The 26,820-nt window shown below is 39.3% G+C and overlaps 1 protein-coding gene across 3 annotated transcripts in view; it reads right to left on the minus strand.

Annotated features, from left to right (window-relative positions):
• Positions 1 to 26,820, minus strand: part of LOC124061065 (inactive N-acetylated-alpha-linked acidic dipeptidase-like protein 2) — a 466,730-nt gene that overhangs the window by 46,581 nt on the left and 393,329 nt on the right. For all 3 annotated transcript variants that reach the window (XM_046392589.1, XM_046392590.1, XM_046392591.1), the window contains one exon: positions 14,513 to 14,602. In XM_046392589.1, coding sequence (XP_046248545.1) covers positions 14,513 to 14,602 — 90 coding nt within the window. The remainder of the gene's footprint in view (positions 1 to 14,512; positions 14,603 to 26,820) is intronic.

A 26,820-nucleotide genomic window follows, 5' to 3' on the forward strand; every position in this document is an offset into this window, starting at 1 on the left:
TGTTTATATCTAAAGCAATTGAATGCAATCTTAGCAAAGTCTCTGCCTGTTCAGTCATTCAGATGGTGGCAGGTCCAAAAGATTACTTTAAGCCACTCTTCAGTCTTGGCTCTGCTTGGGCTGTGCTTCTTCCGCCAACAATGGCTTGTAATATAATTTAAACTAGCTAGCTATTGTTTGGCATTACAGGAGGACACTTTAATCTGACACAAGTTGTCTGCATGATACAGATTCCTAAATTCAAAGCTGAACCATGTAGAGTTAGTTATCTTAGTTACAGCAAAGGATGAAACACACAATTATGATAAACATTGTTGTTTTCTATGTAAAGTCACATCTCAGTAGAAACAACAGTCAACTCAGCATCTTTTATCGTTCACATTAACATTTGCATTCCTTTTGACGTGCTACATTGTTGTGAAAATGTCATGTGATTAGCACCTTTCAGTATAAAAATGGATTGTAAATGTCACATTAATTAAGAGCATGACAAGCATCACCGCAACCCACCGGATTTAAACCAGCGAGTGTGTTAACGTAGTCATTCTGCCGACTGAAAACTAGTGCGCACTTTCAAGCGAGAATGTTACACAAATGTAGATAATGAAAATGGAAACAGACAGCATCACGAGCCCAACATAAGTTCTGTTCAGTGAGCACTCTCAAACATTTGTGATGTTTGTGGACACGTTTCATTCTGATCTGATTAAAAAAATCTTTTGTAGTATTGGTCCCTCAGGCAACAGCTGTTGATCAGTATAGTCTGCTGATATTTTCATTCTTCAGACTGTATTGTGCTTGACATCCAATTTCATTGTCAGTCTTTCAGTAGTGGGCTTGTAGGCCCCAGCCAGCAACAGGCTGTGCAGGGTGTGAGGTCAGAGTACAGGCTAAAATCTCTTTTGTCTGCTCTGTCTGTGTCATGGATGCACAAAGAGCTGCATGTATGTGTTTATGTGTATGTGTGCTTTGTCCGAATTCGCACAAAAGTCGGCAATGTGGCATCTTCCCGCAGGCTCGTGAGGAGGCGTGGGCACGTTTATTTGTACTTTACATGACTTCACAAGTTTATTTTCGAATCACAGCTTTGTTTTTTGTATAAACATCCATCCATTTTCTATACCGCTTATCTGTCAGGGTCGCGGGGGAGCTGGAGCCTATCCCAGCTGACTACGGGCGAGAGGCGGGGTTCACCCTGGACTGGTCGCCAGTCAATCGCAGGGCCAACACACAAAGACAAACAACCACACACTCTCACACTCACACCTAGGGACAATGTAGAGTAGCCAATTAACCTAATGTGCATGTTTTTGGTATTGTGGGAGGAAGCCGGAGTACCCGGAGAAAACCCACGCAGGCACAGGGAGAACATACAAACTCCACATAGAAGGGCCCAGACCGGGATTCGAACCTGGAACCCTCTTGCTATGAGGCGACAGTGCTAACCACTGCACCACCGTGCCGCCTTTGTATAAACATTTTACATGAATTATTATTTCATTATAGTATTAATACATTTTTGAAGGATTACTTTTACCATAACGTTATAACTTTCTGGGGCGTCTTTGCTTACAAACAAGCCATTAATGTTAAAGAGATGCACTATGGGCATTTTTGTGTTTTATGTATAAATGACATTTTAAGCAAACATTTAAAACAAAAAATATTACTATTGCTTTTTTTTGTATAAAATATATAAAGAGCTTTTTAATCTTTTGGGCCTGCCACCATCTGAATGACTGAAGAGGCAGAGACTTTGCTAAGATTGCATACGATTGCTTTAGATATAAACACAGTTTGAAGGAACGCCAGTTTTCAGAGGCGTGGGCACAATAAAGTCATGTTTTCATTTTCAAGAAGTAACATTTCTACCCCTTCAGTCACAAATCCTTCCTGTTCAACAGGTGATATCTCAGTAGAAACTCTCAGTAGGGCTGATGGGCTGTATGAGTTCAGAAATGGAGATACAGGTCAAAAGACATTTTCTCAGAGAGTTTGGCACTTCCACTCGTCTTGTACAGTGGTGATTTCGAAATGGTCAAAACACTTGGTTCGAAGACAGACATAAATGCCTTGGGCATCATACTTCACTGAACTCTTTTCTTCTCAATTCTGTGCTATTTGTTGCAGTCTATAAGAGTGGTGAAGCAAAGAGACATAGAAATGATAACTTCCTTGCTGAGGTGCTAAAAGACATGAGGAAGGAAAAGTACTGTGCGTCAGGGATGTTAGCCATGTTATGGATGAAAGCTTGAACGTTAGTCCCGTACACAGTGGTTGTCTCAGCAAATAGTGTGAAAAATAGTGAGAAAGAAAATGCTACTGCAGACATTAGACAAGCACGACACTGATTTTTCACTCTGTTCTTTTTAAACTGGTCAGAAAGGAACAGCTTCCTCAGTCACCTGTTATTATCATATCAATAAAAATGTTGCACATGATATTATGCTTCACGTTCATTGTTATCACACCATTATCCCACCACCTACGAGTGCCAATCAACCTTTTCATTTCTATCTCATGATGTTTGTCTTTGTTGACATAAATAATGAGTGGTGCTTTTTTTTTTTTTTTTTTTTAAAAATCTGTGATAGCTAGAAAACTGAGGGTTCTAAATGTGCCAATATAATCTCATGGGACTTCATACAAATAGCACAGTACTTTTAAGAACAAGTGTTCTGTGTGTCATGCCCAAATTTTATAAAGAAATCACAAATACGCATTCTGATAAAATGCAGAATGACTTCAGACAGTGGCATGTTATTCATATGCCATTTGGTAAGACCAGTCTGAATGTGCACATACATGATGCTAAAAGACTAGGGCTATCACTAATGGGCTAAACCTTGATTATTATGCATACATTTTTTCATTTTTTTTTTTGGATAAATAGCAGAATTTGGATGTGCTCTTTAATCAGTTTACTTGCATTATGGATATGCCTCAGTTTGCTCTGCTGCTGAAGCATGCTCCACCACTGCTCTGCTCAAGCCAGTTTTCAGCTCTGGGAAATATGAAGCAAGGGCTCAGATGAGCAGGGCAGCAGCTTAATCATTAGGCCTGATGGATGAGGTCCCGAGCTGGGCAGGGGAGGAAGAGGAGAGGGATGGAGGAGCTGCACTGGACAAGAAGGATGGCGAGAGATGGAGGGTAAGTGGGAAAGAAAGAGTGGTTGAGAGAGATTTACAGGAGATGCAATGGAGGAAGAGCGATGGAAAGAAGGATGAACGGAGGGAGACATGCAGGCGGCCATAGAGGAGGATCCGTCTAACAAATTACCTTCTCCTCCATTACAAAGGCTGTCAACCTGGACGCCTCTTGTCAGCTCTCATACACACTCCTGTCTCTGTTGCACACACTCCCACATACACAGCCAGCTACAGACACAAGCTCACACACACCTAAGCAACGCATACATACAGCTTGTACTTGCTTCAGTGCTTTCTCAAACGTGCACACGCACAAACTCAACCTCCTGTTAACAGGTGATAAAGGAGCTTGTCATCGCAGCGATGCAGACTGCTGCTGTAGTAACGTCACAGCAACTCCACAGTGTGTCAGACAGAAGTGACTGTAGCTGTCAGCTGCTCATGTTTCATAGCAGGCTGTTGTAAACTGGGCTGTTACGGCTGCGTGTGTGGCTGCTTGGCTGAGTGACTGGCTCAAACTCTCCTTCACTGGCTGAATCCTAAGTTGATAGACTGACTGACTGGCAAAGACTTTATTTTTTATTATTATTATTATTTTACTTACAATCTGTTTCTCTTCACAAAGCATATACTCACTGATGAGTTGACATCTCAGACATTTTTTGTGTAATATAAAAGTGTCATGTTCCTGAACTGACTTATGCAAATACATAGCAGTATGCTAATATCTGGTATCAAGGTAGACTGATAAAAAAAATCCAATGCTCAATGCAAGTTGCCAATGTAAACAGACAATCACTGAAGTTACATTGGTACTTATCTTGTATTTACCTTATTTCTTGGTCTTCATTGTCCTTAGCTCAGCATTTTACTCTGCGTTTTACTCTTTAAAGTGAAAACAGACAACTTTCACCCCCCAGCAGGGGTGGATGCCATGGTTCCACTCACTGACTGTATAAAATATATGGTCCGACTTCATATTTTGAGTGTTCAAGATATGAGAAGGAGGGCCCCTGCAAACTCTTTTTGACATGGCCAACTCAAGTTTATAGGCTTAAGAAGTCCGACAATAATATGTAATGTATAGGGAGTGTGCGAGTGTGTATTTCTGTATGGTCACTCAGTGTACTGTATATGCATGTATGTCCATACATGTGTGATTATGTATACATGTATAATGATTGGCACTGTGTGTACACATACAGCAAAGGCAGGACAGAGGAACGCCACACAGACAGACAGAGGTGAAAGAAAGAGTTGGGGTGGGGGTGGGGGTGGGGGTTGTAAGATGGATTATGAGCTCTGTATTATGCAGGTGTCTGGTCATCCTTCAGTGAATTGCGGCCCCTATAACAGGTGGCAGACCCACTTATGGTGGGTCCCTGCATGATAATAGTAGTAATACATTTTAATGATCCAAGCTCCCAAGATGGTGGACTACATTTGACTTTGTTTGAAAAAGGTTAGAAGAAGTTAAAGGGGGATTCACATTTGTGCTAACTGTAGCTTCAGGACCTTCTCACATAGCTGCTGTAGCTTTTTTATGGGCTGCACTGAGGCTGATGTGCACTTTGTGATCACTTATAGAGGTCTGCATCGTCAGGCACTTGCCTACATCAGTGATCTCATGCAGTCCTATGTTGAAAGCATGTTTTCAGAGAGCCAAAGAAACAAAAAAAGAAATTGTATCCAATTTCTCATTTTAGGTGCAAATTTTTTCAGTGTTTCATTTTAAAGTAATTCCACAGTAACCCAGAAGAATTTAGTTTCCAATACATTTGTACATGTTATCCATTGGATTATGTGCATTGGTCACATGTTTTCTTTGTTAGGTTTTCGTGACCACAGCTGAGGGTTGGAACATAGATTGACTGGTAAATTGGGAGCCACCACAACAGACCTGTAACGCTGCGTGAACGTATGCGGGTTTTGCGAGTATTCTGATGGTAGTAGGTGGTAAGCTGTATACATGCCAGTGTCTTGTGGCACTTCAACACGCATCTTAGGATTGTGAAGAAAAAGACATGAAGATTTACATCCAGGTGTCATGTTTCCACCACTGTCGATCAGAGCTGGTTAATACTGGTGACTACTGCAAAGGAATGAATGCTGAATGTTCCCACTGAGCACAAAAGATACAGTAGCTGTTGTGGATGTTTTTTGTTTATTTATTAACAAAAATCTGATAATGCAGTAGCCCCAAGTTCTCTGCTTGAAATACATTTCTAGATAATGACCCTCTAAATTGTTCACTCTTGATCCCTAGGAAAAGTCTGAGGTGCCCCAGTGTCTACAGAGGGCCCCCCCGGCCCTAACGGCACGGAGATAAGGCCTGTTTATCAACACTTTGGTCTTAGAGGATTGAAAAGCCTCGGTTTTCCCTCCTCCTTTTTGCTCTGCTATAATCTCCATTTTATGGCTGCTTTAACGATTTTCTCTTCTTGAGCATTTATTGAGAAGGCAGTGGGCAATGCTGGGAAGCAAGTGCATTACACAAACCGGCTCCACCAAAATTAAAAAAAAAAAAAAATCTTTCAGTGTGGAGCACAGTAATCAGATTGAAATACTTTTATTAAGAGGATGACTATGCTCTGGGTTATGTCTACAAAAGTACAAAGGAATAAATCCATTACAACAGTGATTAACATTTAAACTTCAGTGTTGCAATGTTACAGCACAGTCAAGATAGGCTTAAGGATATGGTTCTCATGGCACACTGGGCCCATTACACTGAAACCAGTTGGTTTGAGGGAAAATGGATTTAAAAAGACTCAAATATATGTGAGGTAGTGAACAGAAGCTGGATTTGTCTTTTTGCATAACTTGCAGTTGCACAATAATGGTGACATACAGTAAATTAATAATAATGTAAAAATGAAGAAATGTATTTGCTCATTCATCTTTGTTTGAAATAAAATGTAACATTAAAGTCAATGCTGAGTAAGGATTGAGCTCAAAAAGATGAATTAGTGAATTAGACAGAAAGCACCCAGTGGCAGATGATGATGAAAATGGTGGCTCAGCACTGACTGATTGAAAAAGACAACTTTATTACCTTTCACAATCAAAATGTTTTGGAAAGATTAAATAAAAGCACATTTCGGAAGGTGTTACTGCTCACATTTCTTTAAACAGCTAGGTTACTACTGGATGTTCAGAGTCATCATGTTCAATCTGGTTTTAGAGCTGGCATTTTTGAAAATGTTGAATTACATTATTGAGCTCTTTACAATTGGTGACACTGCTCTTTTGATTGAGCTTTTTGTATTGTAGATTAAATAAATACACCCTACTCAAAAACCTGAATATAACAACAAAACACCATGAATTAATGACTGAACTCTTCTTGTTTTCACAACCAGTGCGCCTTGTCAAAATAAAAAAATAAAAAATAACTTTAAATGTAGGGTGACAGGATGGTGCAGTGGTTAGCACTGTCTCCTCATAGCAAGAGGGTTCCAGGTTTGAATCCCTTCTATGTGGAGTTTGCATGTTCTCCCTGTGCCTGCGTGGGTTTTCTCTGGGTTCTCCGGGTTCCTCCCACAATACCAAAAACATGCACATTAGGTTAACAGGCTACTCTAAATTGCCCCTAGGTGTGAGTGTGAGAGTGTGTGGTTGTCTGTCTTTGTGCGTCAGCCCTGTGATTGACAGGTGACCAGTCCAGGGTGTACCCCGTCTCTCACCTGTAGTCAGCTGGGATAGGCTCCAGATTTCTGAACTTGAGTGATGCTCAAGTCAGACTTGAGTCTTGGCTTGACAAAATCAGAACAATACTTCCAGTGTTACAACTATTACTACAGTACTGTACTATATAAGGCTCATGACTTGGGACTTGCCTTCAGACTTGTCAGCTTTGACTTACTTGCGACTTGCAAGACTGTGGCCTGGTTCCACCTCTGTTTTTTTCTCTTGGCTTAAATACCAAGTGGAAAATTTCAGTCTGGTAATTCACAACTCCCTTTACCAGTCACATCGGACAACCCCTGTATATTCTGAATCCTCAGTTTCTCATCTCTCTCCAAGAGAACTCAGTAGACATGTGAACAATGAACTGAAGATAAAACGTACTAAATAATCCACCCTATTCATCTTCTTAACAGTCATATATCTGGCTCTTATCCCAGTCAATGTGTCTCTTACTACTCTCTTCTTCTTTCTGTGGTCTTTGTTCCTTTGTTATTTCCCGCTACATTTTTGTTCTTTTCATCAACTGACTTTTGTTCCAGTATCCGGCTCTTGAAGCGTCTTTATTTGCCCTTTCCCTCTCTCTTTGCTGTTATTAAATTGTCTATTCCTCCATTTCTCTCTTCAACTCCATTCCTGTTTATACCAATCAATTTCTCTCTAGGAGGGATTTGGGGCATTTAGTCTTCATTGCTATCACCTTCATCTATACTTGAAGACTTATATGCTACTTTGTCATTCCCCCACCATCCACATGTCCATTCCTGACTGTTTGCTCTGTTACAACCTAACCTTGCTATCTCCCTGCTTCCCTTTTTGTTTCTCTCAAGGACAAGGACTTGGAATCAATTTCAATGATAGCTGTAAATTGCTTATAAATATAGTTAGAATGTCTTGGGATGAGAAAATACCTGCAAAAACTCATGTCCTGAGGATGGAGGATGAAGTCTTTTATACCCGAGTCTTTTATACTAACTCTGCACTGACTGTCTGCTCACGTTCTGGTGTCAAAGCTTTGTTTTGAAGGCACTGATGTACAGCAGTTGGAGAGCTCAACATGCTGCACCTCAGAAATGCAATTAGACAAAACAAGCAAATTAAGAAAACATCATCATTTTGACAACATATGTGCTGCGAAAACACCCTGCAATACTCCAACACAACCATCGTTGTGTTTGTTTTTTTTTTTTGTCAAGTTATCTGCAGTGGTAGGCCAATAATAAGCAAAAGGCTAAAGGTAGGTTAACAACAAATATCTGTAATAATATCTGCATCATGCCATGTCTTAAAATGAACACAATTATCTTATATTTTTTAGCTCATTTTGTAACACCAACATAAAAAGCAACATAAGTTACAAACCATTAAAATAAGCATGTTAAATCCAGGGCAAACCCTTTTTGGGGCCTGGCATCCTTGGACATGTCTCAGGCAAAGCAGCTGGGAATAAGGAAGACATAATCACCATCAAGGTAAATGTCTCAGTATGATGTATTGTCACCAAAGAACATATGAAAACCTCCCCTTGAAGCCAAAATTGAGAGATCTGTGTCAGACAATTTTTGTGATTTCCAAAACAACGAGCCATGAAGCGTGTCTAATTCATGCAGTGATTGGCCAGGTGTGCAGAGATGTGCAATTATGCAGAATTTGGACTCTCTCTTTGCCTCTAAAGCTTTCTTTTTCATTCACCACACAACTATTTATGTTTATTTATGTGCACAGCCAAGTGTAGCATTATAAATGCCTTTGAAGAAATCCTGCCCGAAAGTGCATGCCGTTATTTTCCTTTGCGCAGTTCATAGAGTCTCCTGCCCCACCTTCAAATGTGACTATTTAGACCACTTCTGCTTTAGACATATTTGGGGGATCTTTTAGTTCCTGAACACCTGGATTTTTGTTTTTTTTTGGATGTCCTGCAGCATGCTGAGCTCCAGCTGGGGAATAAGAAGACACAAGTCTGCACAGAACCTACTTGTGCATCCTTTGGTGATAAAATTTATGTCATGTGGATCTGAGCGGACTTGAGCACCCTCACGGACATAGAAAACATAATAATGGTCTCCTGCCATCATCCTTTGCAAGGAAACCTAAGTTCAGACATAATGCCTCTGCTCTACAAATACATGCTCTGAAACTCTAATGTGTATACCCAGCGGTGTGCATCAGGGACCAGTAAATGAGCAGACAAGCGCTCTCCGTCATTTGCTGGCTTGATCAATGCCAGCCTTGCCTTGCCAAGTCAGGGGAAGCCAACTCGTACACAACGCTGTGCATAAAAAATGAGCTGCACAGAGAACACTGCCCGCTGAGAGACTGTTTGAGAGGTCAAGGGAGCTAGGGAGACAAGGGGAGAGCGAGAAAAAGAGAGAGAGAGAAAGAGAGGTGCCTGCTGTTGCCACCTGCCACCCTGAACCCTCCCAACCAAGCTCCATCCGAAACCGCACTTGACAAATGAGTACAGGGACGCAGAGCATAGGCACAGTCCCTGAGCTACACCACTAACAATCCACACACACCATTCCATGGAGAGTAAAGGTGTGTGTGAGAGAGGAGAGGAAGAAACAGTGGGAGAAAGATGAGAAAACACCGGCCAAGACTAATGCTGGGCATAGAAGAAAATGAGCTAAGGAAAAAAAAAAAAAAGGAAACAGTGCAGAACAATTTTCCCCAGCAATGAAAAGCATCACATTCTGAACCATTAAAAAGGGCAACAATGAACAATTTCATTGCATCTGCAATCTAAAGTATTTTGCAGTTTCTCTCTCTGTGTGGTACCAGGTGAGCTCTTACTGTGTAAGTGGGCCTCAGACTGCATGTCAGACACATCTTACAGCTAACATCCAACACTTGCTGTGATGTTACGGCCAAACGTGGCTCGGTCAAATTCACTCGCCAAATAGCATAGTTAGAATGGAGCCCTGAAAACCGACATAAGACAGTGAAAGGATATCAGAAAAGTCAAATTTATAATTGTCTTCTTCTTAAAATGTCTTCTTTCCTTTATCACAGATCAGACGATAAAATAACTGAAAATCTAATTATTTTGGATGATTAGATGAATATGTTAGGTCCTCACAATTTTGAGGACTAAAGTTCAATGAAATTAATCTCTGCAGTGAGAAGAAAATATTTTTTTTTGTCTTTCTCCTTTTCTTGCTGAGCGAATGGAAAGTGAGTTTTTGTCTTCTTTTGTTGTGCTTAGTTTCAAAGTGCAGAAAGCAGCACAGCGCTTTTCTGCTTATTGAGCCTATCAAGAGTTATCAGTGGTGACATTAATGCTATATTTTCCTTTGTTGTATTTGCTCACTGCTTTTCATTTGCTGTTTCAGTGCACCACTTTCCTTATAGGCACAACTGCTGTAATGTCATTACCTTGAGTAGGTGTTGCATTATCCAACTTTGGGGAGACATTACGGGTCAAATAGGTTTGTGTGGCTTGTTTGACACACTCAAGGGAAGAATTAGTTTGGTACTTGTGAAACTCAGAATCTAATAGAAAGAAAAATACAATTTATCCTTTCTTATCAATATTTGTGAGAAACAACATAATAGAAAGTGGAAGGAGATCAAACTAATGCTCAGAAATTTGAACAAGATGTGATGAAGGTCCTCTTCTGTGGAGAACACAAAGAGAGAAAAGAGAAAAACAGGAAAAAGTGAAGGCACTCTTTCAGTGTATAAGCTTTCACTCACATATTGTTTGTCAGTCAATTGTAAACAGTCATGTGAGTGAAAGCGTTTATATATTTTTTTTCCCTAGATGAAGGTCTTGAATTTTTTTTCTGCATTTATTTCTCTTTATTCACCAATGCTTTCTTAATCTGCGCGTAAACTGGAATTCAATCGAGCAGGGGGCCACACAATACATATGTGTTTACTTACTCTCCCCGTCTCCCCTCCAGATGAAGTTGTCACTGATAAGTGGTGAGACTGCCTGACATTTCAGAACACACACACAAACACACGCAAGCTACAAAAGAGGTCACACAGGCTTCTCTCTGTACACCCTGAATATTTAATATAAGGAATAACAACTCTGCTACCTCCCTTTTGCCCTTCATCATGACATGTTGTGTCAGTGTAGTCTTGGCCTTGTGTTTTTATGTAACTGTCATTCTGTGCCTCTCCCTCTCCCTCTCTCTCTCTCTCTCTCTCTATCATTTTACAAGCTGCACAAATAACATCTGGCACTTTGCCTGATCTCCAAGGATGTGATGATTAAGGCCAAACGACGACCCCATCTCTCCTCTGCCCACCATGGTTACAACCTTTCTCACACACACACAGAAGCATTGTCATCAAAGCTTCGAAAATCTCTATGTATACTAAAAATTAATTAGACAATTTGAGGCACTCTCCTTCTTCTTGTAGTTCTTGGCACTTTAAAATTGACTCCCCCACACTGAACTGTGTGCATTATAGCCCTACAAACACCAGGATGAAGTGTCTCTCAACTTGTCATCTTTGCATCAGTCAGAGGAATGTAATTGTCATCAGGAATTGCCCTTTTCTCTTTCTGTTCTCTGAAGAGCAAGTCTTTTATTGAACAAAGGTAAGCAGCATACAGAACAATAGAGGTGACTGGAAGTGTCAACTGCTGTATGGTACACATGAAGAAAGGCTTGCTGAATGCAGTGTAATGACTTTATAGCACCAAAGTAAAGCAACATTACTGACATCCAAGCACATTGAGAGAATATTTGTTGGAGGTCTATTTATGAAGCTCACAGTGGAATTAACTGACCTCAAATTTCAGACCAGAGTTACAGTGTTAAAAACACTGCAATGCACCCATCGCTTTGGCTCACTTAAAGACACAATCTATAGTTGCAGTAACAGTTGCTGTTAGAAATATTGAAGAAGCGGGCACCTGGCCTGTCCACTCCACCAACACACTCTGGCAGTGAAGAGGAGGAGCTGTCCTGAGCTGGATCAGCATCAGGCCGGGCATGAAGGGTGGTGGCAGTCAAAGAGCTGTGTGTTTTTATTGAGGAAGCTGCAGCTCACTATGTGTTGTATCAGCTCCACAGCTAGCAGCAAACAGGCCAACTCCAAGAAAAACACAGACACACTGAAAGCTATACATAATACCGCCTCTATGTTTGACTCAGATTGTTAACTCATAGTCATGCTCAAAATCTAACCAACACCACCAATGAAGGTTAGCAATAAGACTCAGAGTAGCGGGTCCATAACAATGTCTGAATAACTGTCAAAATTCTACTACTTTTTGTACGATTGTGCGGAAAGTAAATGAAAAATGGTGTTGCATTTGTGTAGCACTTTTCTGGTCTACTGGCTCCTCAAAGCGTTTTACAGCACTTCACATTTATCCATTCACACACACATTCATACAGTGAGGCTGATATGCGAGGTGGCAAACTGCCCAACAGGTGCACTCCACAATATTTCTGTGCCCAGCCATTCACACACACACACACACACACACACACACACACACACACACACACACACACAGTGATGTAGCAATTTGAGGTTCAGTATCTTGTCAACATGTCAACATGACTGATCTTCTATTGTCTCATTTCCTAAATATGATGTTTTCATAATTTGCTTGTGTTTTGTGTATTTGCAAATGTTTTGTTAAGCTGCAGCACGTTGATCCCCGTCGGCCACGGTACCGACTGGACAAAATGTACAGCAAAAGAAAGAGGTTACACAATAAGAACAAAAGGCTGACCAGACACCAGTTTCATGGAGATTTAAGCATGGATTAAGATAATCTTATAAATGTCCTTCTTGAATCACACTTCAGACACTTATTTAATATATTGAAAGTAAGAAACATGAACTTAAATGCATTCTACCATGACTCAAGAACACGAGGACAAGGTGATGCTACACGTTTAGATAGCATCTGCTTTAAACAGAAATGTGACCCAGGCTTATAGCCACACAGAACAGGTACTCCAGCACATTCACAGCCCCACTTACACATTTCACACTCTGGATCAGGCATACATGAAGCAGGCAGACACAACAGATAGAAAGCTACAGGAGTCTAAATACACAGATGGTACCATGTTCACCAGCAGAAAAGCTTCTCTTGTGCAAATTTGTCCTCCTCTCTCCTACACATCCTGCTCACCCAAATTAAACAGTATCTGCCTTCTCCTCTACCCCACAATATTGAAAGTTTCTTTTGTTTGTTCGTCTGGAGAGGGCGTTGAAAATAGCTGAAAATACACAGTGGTGGGCTGAACTACTGTCCTCACAAGGAGTTTTGGGAGATTTTGCAGTGCAGTTCTCCTGCTAGGGTGGTATGTGTAAACTGGAGTGTAATTTCACACATACAAGGTGCCGAGGTAAGGACGTTCCAAAATGAAGTATGTGCATTTAGAGCTGGTCCTCTGTAAAGAATGACGAAAATATCACTGTGTGTTATGTCATTTCTAAAGTGTGACAGCCATCCTAGCTGTGGTGAGAAATCCTTAGACAGAAACCCTTAAAGAATAAGTAAAGTCGAATGACACACATTTAGCAGTGGATGCATTTTTCCCATGCTGCTTTTTCCCAAGATGTCTCTTCTGTCACTTCTTCTGAGTTACTCTGAATGTGCAAAGTTTAAAAACAGGTGTGGAAAACAGCTGAACAGCTCTGTGGCTTTTCGTCCTCAGACACAGGACCTTCCAGATGAGAGCTGCTGAAAGGATCTGAAAGTAAAGCTGCTTGTGATTGTTCCTGCACAGCTTGTTTCACCTCCACTCAATGTCAATAAATCCTGTTATATGTACTACACTATCGATATTGTGGAGAAACAGCAAAAGGACAATACCAGTACGGAGGTCTCAAAATAAAAGCGAGTGGTGCACTTCAGATTTCTAAACCTAAGGTTAGGTTGATATGAGGCTAAAGGGATAAAGATACAGAGAACATTTTTTGGCTCCCTGAAGTGAATGAAATGTACCATTAATAATTAAAATCCATTTTAATATTCCACTTTTTATTAAGCCGGCCCAAATATTGATGATTTGTGCTAGCTTAGTGGCTATCTCCCGAAACCCAGATATTTCACTCAGTCAGTGGGTAGAATCTTTCAAAACAAACTTTAAACTGAATTAAGTTTAGGTTTTAGTGATGTTTAAGGGGAAAAAATGATGAAAAAGAAAGGAGGTAGGTATAGAGTAACAAAAACATGAATGATTCTGATTAAGAAAGTTATCTTCCATTAAAGTGATAGCTAACATTGATGGGTTTCGCTCACTTATGCTTCCTCACATCTGCTCTGCTCCTGTGACTTGAAAATCATTCACCTTCCGCCGTAATGGAGGATAGATCTATCTATCTGTGAAAGATACTGTAAGGTTTTGAAGTTGTTCTTCAATAAAGTTTTCTGTGGACGTTGCACATTACAAGTAAATGCTATGGAAGCCAGGATTTTCTCATGGCAGCTTATTTGATTATGTGTCTCGTGATTTTTCTGTGCAACAGAACAAATGGTGCTAGCAGAAGAACCAGGACTGAATGCTGTTTTGGAATTGAGCAGAATTTGGCTGTTCTCTACAAAGAGGCTCAGTACAAGCTGTCCTGTCCTAACCCAAGTGTAATAGTATTTTTTTTAACTGCGTAGAGGATAACATTTGACTGTTATTTTTGTTACAGTGTGACATCACTTGGGACACATCATATAAGATTATTGGTGGTGGTCCTACCTTAGCAATGGTCTCATGGAACTTGAAAAGTGGATCCAGAGTCTCTGGTGATTCAGCAGAAAACTGGGCCTCTGACAGGAAACTGTTGGCCTACGGTGAAAGAGAGAAAAGAGGCAATTGTAACACATGACACCAAAACAGTTATCCTTTTATTTTCCGTCTTCTGTCTTTTCATGTCAGATCATTATCTCATTTAGTAACCTTTCCGTTTTGTGAGATCACAGCGAGGTCAAGGACCAAGGCAAAATGAAAGAAACGCTTACCATTCTCTCTTCACCCTTCTTCTTCTTTTCTATTCTAGTTTGTTTTGTTCTATTCTAAGAATGTGAAAGAGTCAAGTGACCTGTCAGGCTTTGACAGGAAACAACAGTAAATGTTCTCAAGACACATGCACACACACACACACACACAAAAACTACCACACTGTCATACTTTGCAATGTTCCAAAGCAAAGCAACGCTCATTGCGATCTTAAAGTGCTGCCTTTTTAGAAAGATTTTTTTTGTCAAGTCAAGTCAGGTAAGACAGACAGATAAGAATATCAAAGGTTCCAACATTCAAATTATACTCAGGATAGCCTGGAAATCAAGACATATCTGACAACCCTTCAACCTGAAACCTGCGTGAGCAGCTCATCTTCTAAAAAGACAGTGGTTGCAGGCATTTTCTAAATTTAATGACTAAATAATTACCTTCGTGAGACAAACATGAAGTATACTGTCAATACTTTCTATGCCATCACTGAAAGACCAGCTCTACCAAATGGAGCAGCAATCGGCAGCAACAAACACGCCTGACTGACAAACATGCACTGAAGCAGTAAACATCTTAAACGAACTCTGTGGTGAAAAAATGAACCCTATGCTCAGTCTGTGTGTGCGCCTGCTCAGCATCAGGGATAGTGACGGCTTTCCCTGGAGCTAACAGTCCAGCAGAGAGGATTCTCTCTCTAAAATGTCAGTTCTCTCTTCTCCCTCAAAAGTTAGTTGATGCACATCCATTTCATTTCAAGACAGTTGACATTGAAGGTAAATACTTGGGTTATCCAATATTAAAATAAATCTTAGGAAAACTGAGTTGGATTTTTCATTAAGCAGGTAATGTCACCACATTTAAAATGTACAATGTGTGTCATACATTTGCTAGCTGGAGAAAGCCTTTTGACAGCTGAGTTTGACCTAAGCAGAGCTGTGATTAACAGGGTGTTTTATATGTGATAGCCAAAGACTCAGTAGATGAGCAGCTCACGCAGCTTTCAGGTTGCTGGGAGAAAACTATGTAAGATTTTAAAGAAATATTCATATTTCTAATCCAGGAAAAGCAGCTAACCAACAATCTCAATCAGTCAAGATGGCAGCTGCAGTGTGGGCACATATGGGGAATAGAAGTTTTACTTAATAATTCACATATTTACGCTTTCAAAGATGGCACAAGGAGAAAGTTTTATGAAGCCTTTTTGAGTGTTGCCTCCGAATAAATATGTGAATTATTGAGCGCAGCAGCTGCCTCAAAATATGCCCCTGTTGTGGATGTCAAGCTGAATATGTGTAGTGTTCCCCAAAAAGATGCCGCACTGCCTACAGAAGAATTAAAATCAAACACATGGTTACATCTGTGGTGCACTCTCACAAACCATGGCTTCAAGAGCTTTTTGAACCCTAGAGATTATTGCAGCTGTCAGTCTCTGTGGTTAAGCTGTTTCTCTGCAACTACTTGTAATGATGAGTAGTTTAAAATCAGGACCATGATAAAAAAAAAAATCAAACAAATATGGTTAAAAGATTATAAGAGTAGTGGGCTGTTTTTGAGAATTTTTCAGAAAATGGTGAAAAATGTAGATCAGTGTTCCCAAAGTTGAAGATGACATCCTGAAACGTCTTAATATTTTAAAAATGCTAGAAAGTCATTGTGTGTTCATATGACAAAATAATTAGAAAGATGATGTAGAATCACGCAGTGACGTTCCTTACTCCCAGTGAGAAACATAGTGCTTAAACAGGCACATGCACATATACTGGACATAAACACTCCACGGTATACACCCGTGGATCCTATCCCCCACTATAGTACAGTGCCATTAGCCATGGATATGAGGTGCTGAGCAGTAGGCCAAATCAAGTGCTCTGTTCTGTACTTCACAGGGCAAGGATGAAGGGTTTTGGAGAGCTAAAGCCTTAAAACAAAGAGAAAAGCACCCAGGATCAAAGATACCAGACTTCCATTCACTTTGTACTTAGAGCCCTTTGTAGCGCTTATCTACCCCTCACTTCATCTTTCACCCAACAGACCCTCTCTGTGCCTTGATCTTAAGCTTGTTCTTTCTTTCGTCTTCCTGTCCTTTCGCTTGCTGGGTATTTTAATGATCATAATATGACAAACTTATTTTTATGAATTTTAATGATGATTTGATGAATGATGAAATTATAATAGCTGGATAAAATTAAAATCAGATTTTTGCACAAAAGAAATATAGCATGACAATACTTAATACATTTATGCTAATGAGAGGTTTGTACGAACCCCAGTATACATGTTTCAGCCTGAGGACTGCACAAGCACAGATTTTGAATTTACCATATTAATGATCTCTAAGGATTTTGCGGGCCTGATTAGCCTTTTTTGGGTGAAGTGTTTTTCTTTCTCTGTCTGCATGGGCTTCCTCTGAATGGTACAGGTTTCTGCTGCAGTACTAAGACATGCAGCTTAAGTAATCTGGAGACTCTAAATTGTCTGGAGGTATGGGTCTTGCCCAGTGCATAAATGTATAAATGGTCAAAACTTCCCACAGAGACACTCCAAAATCTTGTGGAAAGCCTTCCCAGAAGGGTGGTAGTTGTTACAGCTACAAAGGCAGGACCAAGTCCATATTAATGTCAATGTATTTAGAATGCAATATCAATAAAGTCCTTGTTGGTATAATGGTCAGGTGTCTGAAATTGAAAACTTGGTTGTCTGTCTTATGGTCTATGGTCTTATGGTCTGTCTCTCTATTGTCTGTCTCTTATGGTTAGCAACATGGTCCAAACACTGCCACAATTGTAATTGTAACATCCAGGCATAGACACACTTATTGTGCATTTTGGAAATGACACACATCCTGGAATTAGACAAGACTAAAAAGGATTTTTTTTTTTTTTGGTCTTGATCTGAACACTGCACTTGAGACAACTGACCATACAATAACGCTTGATAGACCAGAAAAGTTCTATGCTTAATTTGTTCAAATCATAATTACATATAGGGACGACTTTGTGTCAATTAGTAATTGTGAATCTAAGCAAAAAAAAAATCAGTACAATATCAGCAGAAACAGAGTAACTTTAGCATTCATTCAGAGTGTGTAGGCCTAATGTTCAACAGGTCAAATACGGAGTCGTGATAATTTTCAGGAGGTCAGAGGCTGTGCTCATGAGAAGTTACCATGGTAACTTATCATGCTATCTGCCAAGAGCAACTTTTAGTAAGAAACTGAAGGAACTTTAAAGCTTGGAGGAGAGGTGGGGTTTGACCCTGGTTGACATATTTTGAATGAACTTACTATATCTGTGATCTGTGATCTGAGTCATCATTCTTATTCTTCTCACTCGTCTTCGTGTATAAGAGGGAAACAAATCAAATTTAGATAGATTAAAAAAATGATATTTTATCAATTGTGTCATAGAGTTCATACATTAAAGAAGGTAAAATAATGACTTAACCATCAGCATGTGATAACAAAAAGACAAAAGAAAAAAGAAATCATGCTGTGATGTGGAAATTCTACATGTAGCACTTTTTACTGGATAATTTTACAGAACAGATATGAAATCACTTTTATTTATGTATTTATTGCAGTGGGTGATTATTTAATGTGTACTTAATTAACTGCCAAATAAATAAATCAATAAACAAAAATCAAGATCTGAAGAGCAATTTTGAGTTAATAAATTATCCTGTCAGATGATTCAGCCTGAGGACATCGTCATACAACAGTATTTTACCAGTGTCCAAATAGCATAACGTCTCTGGTGGTGATTCTGATTTGTTGTTGAGATGAGTCTTTATTAAATGGTATCAAAACATAGATTAAAAGGTTCTTTATCATTTTACTCATTCAAAACACTGATACAAACCTGTCACACACTGCTGTAGTAGATCTAGCAACCAAAAACTTGGGAGTCCTTGAGTTAACAATAACAGTTTTTCATGACTTTGGCCTCCAGCCTTAAGGTCTTTTGTGAATACCATCTCATCTCTAACCTTAAATAAAGCCATCTTAATGGGGTTATCAACACACTAAAAAGAAGGGCCCATTTGACACCGCAGCTATCCTCACTCTGTGTTGTTTACAGTGTGTTTAACCATTGTTAAGCTGTGTTTACACATAAACTTTTCCAATAAAAAATATAATCTTGTAACAAGCTCACTGAGACTGCCTCAAAAGTTCAGCATTGTGTAAGGCCAGGCGATTATTTCCAGTGCATCTGCTACATTGATTTTACACGTTTTGCAGCCAAAGCTCAATTAAATTGTACTTTAACCTAAATCTACTAACTTCCATAACATACATCCAGTATGACCTTGGCACTAACGGGGGGTAGAACTGTTGGCAACAACAACAGTTTGCTGTAGAATAGTATGGTGGAAAGTTCATTTTGTGCATGTTTAAATTCATTTTGTCAACTCTTCAATCCTACTTCTGTCTATGTCTCACAGAAAATATGGGAGAGAATGATGATACCACCTTTTAAAACTGACCTGGTGATTATTTATATTCCTATGAGCCCTATAGCATCCTCCTAAGCTGCTTTGTGAGATGTAATAGACTATTGATCATGTATTACTTGTACTATAGATTTATCACAGTTCACAATCCAATTCAAAATCTTCATATGTCTTCCTTTCCATCCCTAATTCTATACTATGCATACTATGGTTGACCTCCTATGATTGACTTCTAAGGAGAAAAGACTGAAGTAACTTAAAACTGCTTAATACTTTGATATTTTCCTATGATTGGGAGTGATAATACTGTGACTTGTGGTGCCTCACAAAAGGGTCAAGGAACAATCAATTGCCTGAGGGAGTTATCTTTTATCATTCAAAAAGAAAAGTCTGATTGGACTACTAAATGTTAATTTATACAGAACACAATTTTCCATCGCCTTGAAGTGATTTATCACCCAGAAATAACTCTTAACCTTATTCCCTGAATAAAGTGCTGCAAGTACAACTTGAAAAGACTTATTTATTTTATCTACTCTGTAAAGCCTCATATTATTAAATCTAACCTAAAAGACTGAAAAAAGTTCTTTGAGGCAGTATTTTGACAAAATGATGTTAGCAGTGTTTGAAATCATTAATGAATTGTTTATAGGCTAGACAGTGACTCTACAGAGAGCCATTGCAAGAACTGATGAAAGAGCTGAGAGAACAGGGAAGTGAAGACACTTCAAAACCAGAGTAAAAGAAATCCACAGCACTATTCTTCATAGCACAAACTAAAATACTCTACAATGTATTATTCTGGAAAGAATATATTTATGCATATTGAAAAGTATAATTTTTAACAGGTTATTAACAAGACGATGGTGGAAATTTGTGAAGATTTTCAAATCACAGGTTGAATTTCTTATTTCAGTCTAATTTTGATTCCTTTAAATGAGTGTGCACTAATTTCACATTCATTAACACAGATATATCTGGACACCACTGTCCAAGTATTGCTGTGTGTTCTTGCTCTGGTTTTCATTGTTTGAGCTGAGCCTCTTAGCTCCTATTATGGGCGACCATACAATACATGAAAGAATTGGATGAACCTTCTAGGTCTGGAAAGTGAAGCCAAAGGATAGGTGCCTTAATCCAGCACTTTTTCTAATAACCAGCAGGGGACTGACTCCACTAGTTTCAAAAACAAATTCATTTGTATGAAAGCCTATGAGAACATGAGTCTTTCTTAAGTGATCTGTTATAGACCACTTCAATAGAGCAGGATGTTCATTTTGTAACTTTCTTTTTCTTGGAGAGGGGTGTTCTGTCTGAGATGTTATTCAAACCACAGGCAAGTAAGAATTTATAAAATAACACCTGTAATTTGTCATAGCCTGAAGCTAATAATGACTAGCAAAGAATAATCTGTCTATATGTTTTAGTAAGTATAAGTAATAATAATTAACTTTGTTAATAAACCAATGACAATTATTTTTTAGCCTAATTTTATAAATTATTTAGAAGTTCTTGTTAAGCCATACATTGTGTCTTAGTGGAACAATTTGTAAACCTTCTGCACTTAGTGTCAACTGCAAACATTATTTCTACTTAATCACTATTCTTATGCTATGTCCAAATGAAAAGACAACACCCACCTGAGCCTCAACCTGTTCACACTGCCACTGTCTGGCAACAGATACAGAAGTACCTGCTGCTGTTCCACCAGGCAGACTGACAGCAGCGTCTTTCCTCAGGCTTTGAGACTCCTAAACTCATCTGCCACACACCATTATGAATAAATGACATAAAGCTTTGCACCGACATCACACATACTGCACATACTTTCTGGCTGTGTATATGCATTTAAGTAATTGTAGAAATGGTTTAATTAGATTTTTTCTTGTGTTTTATCCTATGCTACACCCATGTATTTTTGTATATAAAGGTGTACCATGAAGAGGCTACAACTTCATTTCCAAACCTGTGTTGAAAAATGGCAAATAATATAATAAATTTTATTAAATGAAAATGAAAATTGATAACTAAATGTGAGTCTAATCTGTCATATTAACGATGGATAACACTGATACAGACAGCACAGGGAGGCAGCTGCAAACTCAAACACAGAAGAGATGAAAGCAATGACAGAGGAGACAGCAAAACACTAGAGAACAGAAGCAGGGGAAGAGACATGAAACAAAAACAATAAATAAATAAATAACTTGAAAATCCTTGAGTGTTTGAGTTTAATGTGGTGAGATCATGTGAAATAAACACCTCGACAGTCATACGCTTTTATTGCTCCAGGAAAAACAAAACGAGTGTGAAGCAAAGAAAGGAGTTGCACTGTCAAGCTTAGTTCCACCTCAGTTGTATTGTCATTGATTTTTTTTTCTCTTTTCCTTCCTCAGGCTCCCCTCTGTCTGTCTTTTTCTCTTTCTCCTGTCTTTCTAGGTGCTGGATGTAATTGGATACCCTTACTGTAAAACTGTGGGTTTAGGCTCTGGAGGGGGAGGAGGGGTGTACAGTGAGGTTCAACAGTCAGTCATGCTTGTAAAATAAAGTGAAGAAGTTAACAGTTGGAAAGTCCACCCTTCCACTGAACATTTGCAGGTAACCACATCTAAATGTGGGTACAAATATGATAAACTGATGTTTGCACATAATTGTTGTCATAATTCAGCATTCAAATTGAGATTGTTATGTCCACATTAGTTTCCTTAAACCTGCAGCTCTGTACACAACACTGACATCATATCATCGTATAAAGTGGCCAACGTTTTTGGCAAACTGTTACCTGCTTATGCATTTAGCAGATATAGAGCAATATTTTCACTGATTTTGAGTTGTGTTTATATTAACCTATTGAATTCAACTTTGCTTTTTGTTCTCTTGCCCCTACTGTTCACATGAACAGCAAGGGCAGTATAGGGATGTGGCAGGGTCAGGGGTCAGTAAGCACATCCACAGTGACAACAATGGCAAAAAGTTCAGAAGACAAGCTAGCGAACTAAGTTCACAATTACCTCCATCTTTGCAATGTGCCACTGCTGTTGCACAGTGGTAAATGTGCATGTCAAAATAGGTGGTCAAACAGTCAGTACTTCGGGTTAAAAAGCAAGTATATCTGTCTATCCTCGTATAAGATCATAACAATCTTCAAATATACATGTTCACTGAAGATTGGCATGTTTGTCCATCATTTTATATTTGGATGCAGATGTAGATTGGGATGCAGACTACACGACATTTCTCTATCACAGTGTCAAAGTAACAAATTTAGATGATGTCCTCTCTGAGCTCTAGTCTGAAATGTACCAAACTAGAATATTAAAGTGCAACATAACAAGCACTTGGCAGAAGAAGAAGCCCTCCTGACACTGAAAATGTAAAGGTACCCTCTAACAGAATGCTCCACAAGAGAGGTACCCTGGGTGGTAATGATTAATTAGACAGTAGCCTAAGGCAAAGCACAACATAAACAACTGGCAGACTTCATCATATTCCATCATCAGTATTCAAGGACACACATGCTCAAATTGACAGACAAAGGAGAAGGGCAGAAGGAGACTGCCACACACTTTCCACAGCTTTGTGGGTAAGTGTGTAGAAAGTGTTGTTGGCCTCAAAGGGTGTCAAGCACAAACAACAGCAAAGCAAAAACAGGGAGTTAGAAATGTTTTAGTCTTTTGAAACTCTTGTTTTACCTTGTTTTGCGGTCTTGTGACATTTCTATAGAATTTGGGGTGATAGAGAATGGGTGAATGCCTGTGCAGACACTAATAGAAACAGTGAAATTAATTGCATGTTATGTCCCTTTAGAAACATTATACTTAAACCGCAAAGATTTGCTATCATTTGCTTAGAAAACATAAAATACAAGCTATTATCTCTCTCTCTCTAATGTCTACAATTTGAAAAAACAAAACAAAACAAAAAAACAACATAAGGTTCAGTCATTAGCTTCTTTTCTATATTCTTGCCAATCAAACTCGTCCTCTTCACTGTGTCGCTTAACCGCTCTGATGGTAAAGGAGCTCTGCATCATGAAATTGTGTTTGATCCGACTTGATGAAAGCTCACAAGTGGTGATTTTATAATACTGTTACAGAAACTAAGTTATTTATTTAAGTTAACTAATTTTTTCTTTTTTAAAATCTTGTTTATACTTAGAAAAAATCTTTTTCCATCAAGTAGCAAGCTCGGAAGACAGCTTGCCGATCTGAACTACAGCTCACACTAATATTTATTAGAAAGAATAATGAGAAGAAATTATATCATTAATATCTAAAAATGTAGAGATGACAGCAATTATGGCTGGAGTTTTAATATTTATATATCTGACATAAATCCTGTTTGTGCTGCTAGTTGCTAATCTCAGTATAGTCTTGTGCTGACTCCACTGTGCTCCTAACTGAGGTTGTCTCTGTTTTGATTCTAACTTGCATACTTCAGCAGATATTGCACTACATTTTTAGAGCGCCTCCGGGGTGTCTTTTGACAAATGGAAGTTCAAAAATCAGTTTTGCTATCTAAGATGTGAAAACTTGTGAGGCTCAATACGTCAAAATCACTCAGAATGCAGATATGATTCCAAGGTCACAAGGCGATCATGAAAGCTTTCATCGAGTGTTCTCATTTTTACTTCCAAATAATTTTGCCTCCTAGTGATATTTTCTGCCCACTTAAATGGCAAAGACCTTGCTGCACCCCTGCTGAATGGTTTTCTGTACTGAAATATTGACTAAATGGTTAAACTCTACAGTGATAACATCTGTGGTTTTGGTTTTTAGCTGAAACCAGATGAAGGCAGTGTGGGAAGCTGAATTTTCAAATGCACCAGTCTAGACCTCAGAAAACAAAAACTACTTAGCAATAATTTGTTCTTTTGAATCAAGTGACTTTGTTTTTTCCTTCACTGACTTTCCCCTGTGACCTACAGCCTCTCACCCTGCTTCCTTCTCTTCAGCTTAGTAGCAATTTCTCATGATCCTATTCCTCTTCATCTCTGATTCCCCCACAGTTTCTTCATTTATCCGTCACTGTCTCTCACTGGGCTTCTCTCCTTCAGTCTCCTCCTCTGTCGCACTGCCATCACGGCAGCAGGATCGAGGGGAGTTAGTGGCTGATTAGGCAGCAGAAACAAGTAAAGCCTGGGTAATGGTCTCTATTTTTCTCAATACAAATTTCCTCTGAAGGCCTGAAACACACACACACTACATAATACAAACCATCTGACCAAAAGTATGCAGACACTCATCTGTAACATCCACTGCTCTTTTCGGTAGGCTTTTTGCAGCACGTTTGCTCCCATTCAGCTACTAGGCTTCATTCAGCCCGCTTCTCCCCAGCTCCACCCACACTCCACCTCTTTGCTCAATTTTTGATTAGGCACAGTCAGACACTTCCAAGATTATGACAGCAGAAGCCACCACACTGAGCTTCACAATGGAGTTTTTAGCTGTTATGGCGCTGCAGCATTCTCCTGTGGCTGGGTTTCTGCACCCTTCTTTTTACCTGGCTCCACCAGCTCCCCTGCCAGGGGCAGTCCTTTAGTTCTGCAGACCTGTTACCAGACTCCTGTTGTCCATCTGTGTTTCATTATTTAATTACCCTCTTGTGTATTTGTTCGTATTTTTCATTGTTCCTGCCAGTGTGATCCCTGTGCCTCACCAGTTTGATCTTCATTTAGATTTTGTATTTCTCTTTGGTTTTTGAATTTGCCTCATCCTACTTTAGTTATTGTTGTATGTCAGTTTGACTGTCTGGATCCAGCTGTATGTTTGTATGTATGTTTATTTTATTTCAACCTGCCTGCTTACTGTCTTGTGTCTTCCTTTGTCCTGCAAAAAACAAAAACAAAAACAAAACAAAACAAAAAAACAAACAAACAGCATCCTCACCTACAAAAAGCCAAAATATGCTTTTTAACAGCATGTGTGTGTGTATGAACACAGCAGTCAGTGTGTGTAGCACACTGGGTTTTCCAGTTCTGTTGCTCTGTCATTTCCAGTTTTGGTAGTAACTATGGTGTTAAGTTAATTTGTTTTTTCCACTGACGCATAGCACTTAAGAGAATCGCCAGTCCTACCTTTGATTTCGATTATCAAAAGTGGAAGCTCATTTTGGTTGAATTTTGATTTTGAATCAAATTGTGACACTCCTAATAATGAATCTTCATCACAGTCATCCTCTTTGCCTAACTTTGCCTAACTAATTTAATTTATCCTGGTAATTTTGGCAGATCTTTCTTGTGAAATGTCTGTACAGCACAGGAAGTGATGAGTTGTGTTTGACTGACATAATCTCTGTGAGGTACAGCTTGAAAAGATAAACCGCAGAAAAACCAAAGAATGAAAATTTCCTAATTCTAATCTCAGACCCTACACATAGGCTTGCACTGTAACTAACCCCTCAGGGGTTTTTCTATTTTTGTGAGGACATTAGGTAAAAGAGCATGCTCAAACGCTCACACACACTGAGCTGCATGCCAGCTCCTGATACACTCCATCTCTGTGGCAGTTATTTGATTACTCCCTGGGGCACCATAGGAGCGAGAGACAATCTTAACAAGAGAAGGAGAGAGAGGCGAGGAAAAACATGAGACAAATTAGAATCTGACAGCAAGAAAGTCCAAGATGGAGAGACTGGGAGCAGGAGGTGGAAGGGCTCAGATAAAGAATAGGAGTGACAGTGTCTGGATCAATAGTCTGTTGAGATATTCATTTGGACTCTGCTGGGGTTCTCAAAGTAAGCACACACTATATGTTTCTCTCCTTCTGTCCCTCTATCTTTGCTGTCTTTGTAACCACAACTTATCCTTCTTCTGTCTTACCCCATTCTGTGTAGTTCACCACTGGGTGTCACTGGGGAAACAGAAGAGGCAACTGCAAACTCATTCTGCCACTGAGAGCACCTAGATGGCCAAAATCAACTGGTAGCAGACCAAAGCTGGGCTCCTTTCACATTTTAATGAAGGCAATGTCACAAATGAAGGCTGTTCTATTAGCAAGTCAGTGTCTGGTTAAATCTGTTTTTGGTGCTGGGTGGGCGGGAAATATCTCGATCCCACCAGCGATAATGTTGTTGTAGAGTCTCATTATTATTAATATCTTCCATTGTACATCAGCAAATCCAAGTAGCATTAATGCAGGAGAGGAGGACTTCTACTGCATCCTGGTAGCTGTTGAGGCACACAGTCTAATGACAATAATAATAATAACAATAATAATAATAACAATAATTATCATCATCATCATCATCATCATAATAAACATCAGCACTGTGGTATAAATATTTTCTCTGTAGAAATATTCAGATACTGCATGAATAATACAGTCAGAATCAACCGCTCCTCTAATTATCCTTCTCTAACACACAAATAAATGCTACAGACATGTTTCTGTGCAAGCCGTGCTTAAATTAGCTAAAACTCTCTGCAGAAAATGGGAAAGCTAACAGCTCCAAAGATGCTAAGTCATTCCAAAAGTGTCCAAACTACAGAAGGAAATGATCAAAAAACTTTTTAAAAAAGTTGAGAGTTAAGATGTTTGCGAGATGGTTTGAGAGTCACCATATTGTTGAGCTACTGGCCATTCCAGAGAGAATGCTTTCAAAGG

This window comes from Scatophagus argus, chromosome 6 (assembly GCF_020382885.2).
Source record: "Scatophagus argus isolate fScaArg1 chromosome 6, fScaArg1.pri, whole genome shotgun sequence".
NCBI classification, from domain to species: Eukaryota; Metazoa; Chordata; class Actinopteri; family Scatophagidae; genus Scatophagus; species Scatophagus argus.